Source organism: Benincasa hispida, unplaced genomic scaffold (assembly GCF_009727055.1).
Source record: "Benincasa hispida cultivar B227 unplaced genomic scaffold, ASM972705v1 Contig793, whole genome shotgun sequence".
NCBI lineage: Eukaryota > Viridiplantae > Streptophyta > Magnoliopsida > Cucurbitales > Cucurbitaceae > Benincasa > Benincasa hispida.
The window spans coordinates 159796-170637 of record NW_024065130.1 but is presented as its reverse complement, the minus strand read 5'-3'; the positions used below and the strand labels follow the sequence as shown (position 1 = coordinate 170637).

At 31.7% G+C, this 10842-nt stretch overlaps 1 protein-coding gene and 1 long non-coding RNA gene across 2 annotated transcripts; both read right to left on the bottom strand.

Annotated features, from left to right (window-relative positions):
- Nucleotides 1-633: 633 nt before the first annotated feature.
- Nucleotides 634-1742, bottom strand: LOC120070038. Its single transcript, XR_005479765.1, has 2 exons — nt 1183-1742; nt 634-915 (listed from the first exon to the last, which is right to left on the bottom strand). It is a non-coding gene; the product is annotated as an uncharacterized LOC120070038 (long non-coding RNA).
- Nucleotides 1743-4737: 2995 nt separating this feature from the next.
- LOC120070040 (ribose-phosphate pyrophosphokinase 1) lies at nt 4738-10034 on the bottom strand. The gene is made up of 8 exons (XM_039021900.1): nt 9781-10034; nt 9160-9333; nt 8160-8408; nt 7788-7931; nt 7520-7687; nt 6500-6569; nt 6282-6363; nt 4738-5308 (listed from the first exon to the last, which is right to left on the bottom strand). Exons 1-8 carry the CDS (start codon nt 9919-9921, stop codon nt 5131-5133), a joined length of 1206 nt encoding a protein of 401 aa, XP_038877828.1. The 5' UTR covers nt 9922-10034; the 3' UTR covers nt 4738-5130.
- Between the last annotated feature and the right edge of the window lie 808 nt (nt 10035-10842).

Sequence of the window (10842 nt, the reverse complement as noted above, 5' to 3'; positions counted from 1 at the left end):
TCTATTAGGTAAAAGTTATATTTAATTATAAATCATTATCATTATAAATAGCAATTTTCTAATACAAATTAAATTGACTATCAAAAGCCAATAATTAGTTAGTCAATTTGGATTGAACATTGCCTATCAATTTGGATTAAATATTGGCTTAATTGCTGCTTAATTGCTTAACGAAGGACATAATACAAATACATTTGAAAACAAAATTAATATGAGAGTCGAGAGTATTCATCACAAATAGTATCAAATACAATCAACACATAAATAGTACAGTCACATCACAAAAGTCAAATATAACCAAATTACAACATAAACACAAATAGTCCGTCGCAAATAGATAAATACAACCAAAATCACTGCTAGTGATAAATACTTAATTGATAAGTGACAACTTTGCAAAATTCGGAAGGTCTTGAATCTCTTTTTCATTATCCACAGCCTCTCTAAATCCTATAGAGTTTTAAACTAACAAGTTACAACTATAAAATTCAAATAAATACAGTTTAAAGATAAATAATGAAATAAATACTTCTTCAAATAATGAAGTTTCTTCCAATTCATGCTAAAGTTTCAAGATCTATGGGACTAGAATTTAGTCAATTTTGAGTACAAATGAGAACTATACGGTAGATATAAATAATGACGGTTTATCTTCCACTATTGAGGTATGTTAAAATCACATTCACTTTTAACATTGGCTTCCAACAAATAAATATCCATCTTAGACTGAGACAATTGGTCTTCACCTATCTTTTCAGTTGGATCACAATGGGTTGATACCCGACCGGCCATCATCGCTGAACGACATGGAAGTCGGTTCAAATAATGCCAAACCGACTCCGACCAAACTTCACTAATTACTGTCTGCCCAACTTGATGGTTTAGATCGGTTGGATCGATTTTTCAATCTGTTCCCTACAATCAACCAAAGAAATATCATGAGAAGGTGAAACAAGTGTTTTGATATAAATTCTTTAAAACTCCAACACAATAAATGCATTCAATACAAAACTTGTAGGAAGAAAATTTATCGGCACGAATTAAATGGATAATTCCTAAAACGCATTAAAACGTTTTTCAAATTTCCGTTTCTCTCTCCCTATACATTTATAAATCCAAGAAAACCTAGAATCAATTAATCAATCAAAGGGGGAATCAAAGAGAAGAAGAAGAAGATTTAACGAATCTCATGATGTCGAAATCGGTTCATTTTTTCGGATTCTTCCTCTGTGCCCTAGCAATTTCATCGACGATTCAATCGGCTTTCGCTGTTAAAAAGATCTCGGAGCCGATTTATTCAGCCAATTGGTCGGCGGTGGCTTGTTGGGACGCGATCAACCTGGTGGAAGGATGCCATGACGAGATCGACATGGCCATGAAGAGTAATGTGGTCGAGGTGAGTTATAATTGTTGTAGGGTGATTGTATATGGATTACCGGAGAAATGCGCCGCCGTGATTTTTTCGTCTGGCGGAGCGTTCTCGCCGGAGATTAGCGGTGCGGTGGGTGAATATTGCGACGGAATGGGAATTCCTCCGCCGGGGTATGAGACGGACGAAAAAGTAGAAGAAAATTGAAAGGCTTAAATTTCACCGTTTGTTCGGATAGTTTTCGATTTTATTCGCTAAATTTTACTTTCTTTTTTTTTCTTTTTCTTTTTTTCTATTGCTATATTTCGGGGTTTTATTTAATTAAATAAAATGAATTTTGTGAAATAAAGTATAACACTTCCAAGCGTAGCATAAGTATATGTACTTGGTAATATACTTTTAAGATATGGATAATTATATATAAGTAACTCGTTAATATATCAAATAGCGCACGCTTTCATTTTCATTATACACGAAGAGAAAATTAATATATATATATATATTAAAAAATACTACCATATGATAATTTTTGGACCAGGTTGTATAGATACAACCGAAAAGTTTAGGTTCAAGTTGAGCAAGATTTAGAATGTGAATGAAAATGGTGAGATCTAAATTTAGCAAAAATATTAATGGCAGATGTAGCTACATTACATCGCAATAGATATTTTGAAATTATAAATACAAAAATATTAAAAAAAATTGATAAATAAATATTTTATATTTTTTTAATGTTGTTATAATGAAAAGAATGTTTCTCTAATTGGTCAAAAGTGAGTTTTTTTCTAACCGTTGTTAAATTTTTTACAACAAACTAAGAGAATAATGCAAAAATAAGATTAATTAAATAATAAACCATCTTGAAGTTTGCATTTTTTTATATATGGATTATCCAAATGAAATGGAAAAATGAGATTTGATCCACTTTCTAACTTCTAAAATGAATGAGGCATTTTAAAAAAAAAAATTTAAAGAAGAAATTCTATCCTTATTCAAATAACTCACTTTTAGATTTTACTAGCTTGATACTTGCAGGTATTCCATAAAGTTTAAAACATAATTTAAAAGTTTAGTAATACAACTTTAAATTATGAATAAGAGTTTTATTTTTCAAATAAGTCATAAAAAATATTTGTAAAATTTTTAGAAGTTGGATGAGGAAAAATAATAGTTATAATTAGTAACAATTATTCTATTAAAAAATATAAAAAAAGAAAAATCTTAATAATAGTGATATTATTTTTTTAAAATAATAATAAAGAAAATGAATGTGTATATATAATCCAGAATTGAGCTCAAAATAAGTAAAATTTAAAGACGATTTTGACCATTATACGGAGAGACTTTAAAATCTTTAATTTCACATTTAAATCTTTAAAAAATATATCATTTTATTTTGAATATCTACTTCCCATTCAATAAATAAAAAAATAAATTTAAAAAATCACTATTTATCCTCTAATCCGCTAAAAATATCTTAAAAAAGTCACATTTTATATTTAATAATATCTACTTCTCTTTGATTAAAGGGAAAAGAATTTTTTTTAAATCAAAAGATTTTTTTAGAAAATCCTATTTTATCTTCTAAAGCCTCATTCACGAGAATCTTTTTTTAAACCATCCAAATATCAAATATATTTTTTAAATCAACTGACTACTAATTTTTTAAAAATATATATAGGATAATAATATTTTTGATCATATTGAAATCCAAAATTAGGAACATAATCAAATCTTTTAAAAATATATTTTCGTTGTATATTCTTTTATATGTGTTTAATTTATATATTCTTTTATATTACATTTTATACTCAATTAAAATAACTATTACTTTTCCTCATCCAATTTCTAAAATTTTTATAAATGTTTTTATGACTTATTTGAAAAACAAAACTCTTCTATTCATAATTTAAAGTTATATTATTAAATTCTGTTTTTAGACTTTATATAACATGTGCAATGCATGTAGTATGAAACTAGTAAAATCTAAAAATAGGGTATTTGAATAAGGATAGAATAACTTCTTAAAAAAAAAAAAAAAAGGCTAAAAGACTTCTTTTCCAATGGTGTACATTTTATATTAGAAAAACCGGAAAGATATCTATTCGTATGAAGTTGTATCAATCTAACTTGATCGATTTAAACCTGAATTTTTTATAAATGAATTAATTTACACCGTCTATTACATTTTATCAAACGTAAATCCTAATTGTATCAACTAAACCCTTAAACTTTCATAAATAAATAAATTTAATACTCTTAGACAAATTTTTTTAAAAAAATTATCCATGTATTCACTCTAATAATCTACTTCCACGTTTGAGAACTAATGCATCGATGATTTCCAAAGTCAATCATAATGAAATATCTAAATTGATTAGCTTATGAAAAGTTAGGAGTTCAATTAACTAAAATTATAAATTTTACACGTTAATGGTTGAACAAAATTGGAGGATGATGTAAATTGATACACTTACAAAAACATTGTGTTTAAATTGATACAACCCGAAACTTCATCAACCTTCATCATAATTCATAGATCTATTTTGTCTAAAAAAAACCTACTCTATAATAGTAACTTTGTAATTATAATATATCCCTACTATTTGTATTTATACACTAAATTTTGTTTCTAATTTGATCATAGTTTTAATTTCAAAGAAGGCTCACTACTTTCATGTGTCACATTGAATACATGAATTTAGAGTTATAAAAGGAGGAAAAAAATAGTAATTAAAAAAAAAAAAAAAAACAAAGTTAGGATGGGCAAAAATTCCCGCAAAGTCAGGTCCTCGTCCTAGATGAAGGTCAAACCAAGGATTATAACTGGATCCCCGATCGAGAATCCCCACCCCACCTCGTTACCAATTCTTTACCAAACTCTACTTCTCAAACCGAGGCTTCAACCATCAATTTTTTTTTTTCCAGACAACAAACTCCCTAGGAATCAGATTCCCATTTATTTTTCCCGTTTATATTACAGAACTCCCAACAATAATTGTATTTCTAACTATCAAAATCTCTAACAAAGGCCTTACTTGGAAAGGGGAGTGCAAAACAGATATTATATTTTAGATATTTCAGTAAATCATAAAATTTATAAAATTTATTTAAATTAATAATTAGCTCAAAATATTGTTATTAGTATTTTTATTTATATAGGATTAAATAGATGACGTTTTTATGTTGTACAAGTATTAATAAAAGATGTTGAATATATCCATGAATATTTAATATTGATATCAAACCTTTCGATATACAGAGATATATCAATAATGAATGTATCGACGAATATTTTCACATCGCATATAAGTGAAATCAATGGCAAACACGAAGAAAGTGAAAATATACCTAATTGGGAGCTTAGAGACTCAAAATTGCAAATGCTTCTCATTTAACACAATGAAAATGAGACTCAAATATTTATACATTCAAGGAAACTGAATGACAGGAAACCTTGATTTAGAGTTCACAATGCTCACTTCCAATGCTGAAAAGCAGTAATTTATGCTAACTACCTCCTAGTATTACATATAATCTGTCATGAGATTGGCAACCCTCCCTCTCCTTTTCCCTTTTTCTAGTAAATATGGCATTAAGCCAAGGACTTAGTCCAAGCTATAAATTAAGGGCGGTTCTTTTTTTTTTTCCTTTTCTTTGTCGCATTAACGGGAACTAACTATATGCCAATTATAAAATAAGCTGGCCACAGAACCTCCACAAATAAGGGAGTAGCGACAGACTGAAGTTCTGTAATTCCATCATTGAAAAATACTACTCACCGAACAATCATCATGAACACGCCAAATGGTTTCACCCATCAAGTTTGCGACTGAGAGGACTGTCAACTGAGGGAAGTGACTTTTGGGGGCTGGAATTGTGTTTGTAACAATCACCTCTTGAAAAAAGCCACTGGACAACCTCTCAATGGCAGGGGGGCTGCAAAGAGAGAAACTTTGTTGAGTGATATTGATACATGCTACTGCATACTGGAAACTTTTAAGGGCAGTTATTACTAGCAAAGCAATGAAGACATCCAAATTTAAGAGGTGAAGCCAAAAGATTATAAGGAACAGCCAATAGGTAAAAATCCCAAGCTACAATAGTATCTCTGGCCAAAGTCAACTGGTTTTAGGCATATACCATCGAATCTAAGAGGTCAAATGTCGTTGAATGCAGAAAAGAAGGGAAAGAAAACAGGATCTCTAGGATACTCATACAATATGGTGATACAATCCAGTCCTAGTTACCAGCTCTAGAATTTTTCAGCTTTTACATGCTTGATGGAATGTTTGATTGTCGGCATCTTTTGGTCCGATAAAAACTAACAATTTCTGTAAAGCTAAAGCCTAATTTGATAAGTGCATGTTTGAATGTGATTTTGAAATTGTTAAAATTACTTTTGTCATGTTCAAAATCACTCCGAACTCTTCTAATCACTCAAAAGTAATTTAATTTAATATTTAATTTGACACTTTTAGATGCAATTTTCATGTCATCAAAATTAGTGGTGAATGATTAAAAGTATGTTTCAGAGTGATTTTCAAAATGAAAATGACAAAAGTAACTATTTTAGAATCTCTCTCAAACAGCCTTACGTATGGAGGCTCACATTCAAGACACTGAAATCTACTCAGCTTACAGAATTCTTTTTGTTTTAATGGACATGGCAAGTTGATAGGAAAACATTACCTGGATCAGTCATTTGAATAGACTTGAATTATTGTTACACATTCTAGATTGAATTCTTAATCTAGAATTCTAGATAGTCTAACTATTTGAATTCTAAACTGATTGGAGATCTTTATTGTAATCTCAGTTAGTGATTAGTGAGGGAGAGGGAGAATATCTTGGTATATGTACTTCTGTTTTAGTATAGAATGTTTTGTACCCAGAGGAAGGAGGATTATACCTGAAAACAGCATGGGTGCAACAAGCATAAACTTCTCTGGCCCCCTCTTGATGTAGCAGTTCAGCCCCTTTTGTAATAGTTCCTACAACCCACAATCGCTTATATAAGACATATTTCTTAAAAAGAACATTCAGCAAGGTAGAAAATTTAATAAACATGGTATTAATGGGGGGAGGTGGGATAAAGCAGATGGTAATCTATCTGGTTTCTTAACTCACCAGCTGTGTCAATCATGTCATCAACCATAACTGCAACCTTTCCTTTTACATCACCAATCAGGTTCATTACCTGCAAACACATTGCATAAAGATTTTAGTCATAACTCATAAGCAATTTAATCTAAAGCTTTAGTCAAGACTAGCTTTTCCTGTATCCATCAGTATTCATTTAATTTTACAAGAGAGGGAAAAAACCGCAGCATCAAACATCTCATCTCATATCTTAAGTGCTGCTATACAATGCATGGAGTCCAATGCCACCATTTTTGCCAGAATCACAGCTCTAACAATTGAGATTGGTAAGCAATTTATAATTGACAACTTCTTCAATAAATCATATCAGCCTTGTCCAATAGGTTAGTTACAACTAACAAGTGCAGCATGCCACTGTTAATGAACTTGAATATGCTTCAGCAAGATTACCTAGGTCGCTGTTTGTCTTCAAATGCGTCAATAATCATAAGAACTGAGTTTATTTATCAACAAGGTACAATGTCAAGGGAAGAATAATAGAGTTTCCCATCTCCCCCACAAGAAATCCTTGAAAAATGATTAGCCAAAAAGTAGCCCTCTCAGCTCACATCTCCTCCCTATAAGCATGAACACACTGCTTAGACTCCTCCCCCACTTGGGCCCACAACTAACAAATTTGTAACACATTTTTCCCCACTCTCCCTCATATGCATACTTAATAGGAGGCTTATCAAATAACCAGATTATTTACCCTCTTATTTCTTTCGTTAAGGGGTTAACTATTGAAAAACATATGGGGAGTCCTCGTTTCAACTGAGCAGTCTAACGTCCATATTGCTTCATCAACAACAATAAGTAAAATTATGTTGATGAACCCAACAAAACTTCATAATTCCCTGTATGGCTAATTGTCGATGGCACAATTTTTTCTAAATTATAGATCCCAGATTTCAGTACAAATAGATTTGGTTCATATTTCACTGAGTTCAAGAGAGAAAACCTTACAAAAACAAGAGATTACAGCCACAGAGTATAATGCAAAATTACCTCAGCAACATTGTGACCATGGCGCCTCTTATCCACTATGGCTAATGGTGCATCAGATAATTTTTTAGCAAAAGCACGTGCTCTGGCAACTCCTCCAACATCAGGAGAAACCACTACCAGATCACTAGAACAAATCCTCTTGCTGGCAAGATAGTCAAGAATCACGGGCTATAAAATAGACGCCAATTGGACAAACAATACAAAAATCAATAAACATCTAATATTTCCAACTAGTGGCAAAAAGAAGGGAAAAAATGAATGAACGTACATGGCAATTTACATGATCCACAGGAATATCAAAGTAACCCATGGATTGTCCAGAATGAAGATCGCAAGCAAGAACACGATTTGCCCCAGCTTCAGTAATGATGTTGGCAACAAGCTTCGCAGCAATCGATTCACGCCCTTGAGTCTAATGGAAGAGTTTAAACAGACTGTTACACAGCAAATAATGGAAACCACTTTTGTCCAAAAGCATTTCATCAAACAAAGCAATGTAAATGATTATGCGCTCGGTTATTCTTTCAAACTTGACAAATTCAGCACATCAAAACTCAGATTCCTCGTTCATTTAAGAATAAGCACTCTGTAGCGTATACTCAAACACGACTTGTAAAAATATGTGACTAAAAAATATTACCTTTCTATCGGCTCTAGCATATCCAAAATATGGAATCACAGCAGTAATATTTTTGGCCGAGGCTCTCCTACAAGCATCTATCATAATTAAAAGCTCCATGAGATTCTCATTAGCTGGGGGGCAGGTTGGCTGTACTAGGAATACATCACATCCCCTAACACTTTCTTGCAATTGAACATATATTTCACCATCAGCAAACCGCTTAATGTTAATCTTTCCAAGCTCCAGCCCCATGTAGCAGGCAATTTCCTGAGAAGTAAATAACTCAAATTTAGCAAACAAAGATCAGTCTCATGAGAGAAAGAAATATGAATCTTTACATATGCTGCTCAGGAAATTTTTCAATCTGAACACTTTGATGGCCAAAACTATTCAGCCTTGTCAGTCACTTTAATTGAACATGACAATTTCATCCAACGTTGGTTCTCCAGCAGAATGAATACAAAAAAGATCAAGCAACCCCACAGGTTCAACAAGTTCGACCGAATTATCCAGAAAAAAATGGTTGGAGAATGAACTGAACGCACAGAATTCCAACTTAATAATATTCACCATTGTGGACATGTGATGGTATGCCTAAATAAGCAACATTATGTGTAAAAGTCACTCATATCTAAACTAAACTAAATTATTAAAGAGAAACGCGAAACAATTGAAAGATAGAATGAAAGTCAAAATCTTGCAAATGAAGTTATAAGGAAAACAAAGTCATTTGATTAGACAATGGCCAAGGAAAATTTCACTTCGGCTAAACCAACAAGATGAGTAAGCTAATTTGCCGTTGACCAAGACATCATTATTAAAACCTTCAAACCCATCCACCCAGAGGCTCCAAAACAATAATCGGACTAACCTATCAAGAGAAACCCACCACATATCATCCCACCTTGATGGTGATTACTAAACAATCATTTGAAATGTTAAAATATAAGTAAAACTTTCATCCCATTGTAGGATAAAAACTAAAAAACAATCCACGAGTGCAATAGAAGAGCTTAACCTGTGAAAGTAAACGATTTGCAGAGCCAGAAAACAATTTCAAACGCGTACTACTTCTATCAACTCTTTGCTCCATGCGTGCTGATTCCAAGAACTTGGGTAGCGTCCGTTCAGTAACAATTGGAATTGTTGGTTTACCGTTCACATGCTTCAAAGACTCGGACAGATCACATCTCTGGCAGAAAATTAAGTTAAAACAAAACATAAGAATAAATGCAATTGATAGTGACAACTTTTACCAGTAACAAAATATCAGAAAAGCTATAGCGGCACAATTATTAGAACAACAGGGGAAGGGGAAAAAAACCCCAAAACTTCCCCCTCTAGCATTAATCTTCGAACATGACACAACAGTACATTCAACACTTAAAACTGTTTTATCTAGTTCTTCTACACAAAAATCCCTTCCTTCCCCCAAAAGTACATCAAACCCTCTCATGAACAAAAACCAATCAACAGAATCCAAAATTCCAAAAAGAGCAAGAAAAACAGGGAAACATAAACGAATTGTCGGCATTGCATCGTTGAATGCAGAAAGTGAGAACCAGCACCACAAACAAAAACAATTAAACGCATCACCAAATGAAAAGAAAATTCAAAGTCAAAGGAAGAGGAAGCATACAACTCCGCCATTGGAACACATTCGAATGCGAGACTCGTTCGAAACAAAAGCACCATGGTCGAGGGAGCCAACAGAGAACAGAGACGACAACGACGACGACGAAGAAGAAGACGGCAGAGTCAACGCAGCCATAGAAGCCATCTCTGTTTCAAAGAAAAGTGGAGGAGCAAAAGCTCGCTAGGGTTAAGGCCCTCCAAGACAAAATTTGAGAGAAGATTCAGAGATGACGAAGAACACCTCTCTCTGAGCTTCTTATATATATTTCAATGGCGGTACTGCACAAAAAAGAATTATTTGTTTATTTATTTTTGCTAATTCGGAAATTTAACTTTTAATACTTTCGGGAAAAAAAAAGTATATATATATTTTGTGTATATTTTGATTTCAATTTAACCTTTAGAATTTAAAATAAGGAGATTTTCAAAAATAAAAAAATAAGGAAATTATTTATTCAAAATATCAAATTTAATCGAAAGTTTATAAAAATTGATAGAAATTTATCGGTATCTATTGGTGATAGAAATTGATAGATGCATATCATCGATATTACCTACTACGTGATCGATAGAAGTCTATCATTGATACTACTAGTTGTTGATAGAAGTGGTGTTTATTAGTATTTTTTTTGCTATTTCTTAAATAGTTTGACATCTTTTCTATTTATGAAAATTTTCTTTAAAATATTATAATTCTAACTTTAAAGTTCGAGTTTTATTTTAATTTGATTTATAGATTTCAAGATTTATATTTTTAACTTCGATTTTGCATTGAATACTCACGTTCTCGTCTTTTGTTTCAATTAGTCCCTAGGTTTCAATTTAAGTTTTGATTTCCATTTAATCTCTAGATTTCAAATTGAGTTTTGTATCAATTTCGTTTTAAGTTTCAAAATTTACTAAAGAAAAATACTTGGTACATCTCGAAAAGCATCTATCTTTGTGTATCCCATTAAAATTATCCTACCATAATTTGACATATAGCAAATTATTCTTATTTAGTTTTTGAAATATGTTGATTATATTTTATGTGGGTGATAAGAGAGAAAAACATAGAGATGGGTGC

Coding starts and splice junctions, on each gene's coding strand:
- LOC120070040 (XM_039021900.1), bottom strand. CDS start 9,921: ATGGCTTCTATGGCTGCGTTGACTCTGCCGTCTTCTTCTTCGTCGTCG. Junction 7,932..8,159: donor ATGCTAGAGCCGATAGAAAG/GTAATATTTTTT, acceptor CTCTTCCATTAG/ACTCAAGGGCGTGAATCGAT. Junction 5,309..6,281: donor TGCACCCATGCTGTTTTCAG/GTATAATCCTCC, acceptor CTCTCTTTGCAG/CCCCCCTGCCATTGAGAGGT.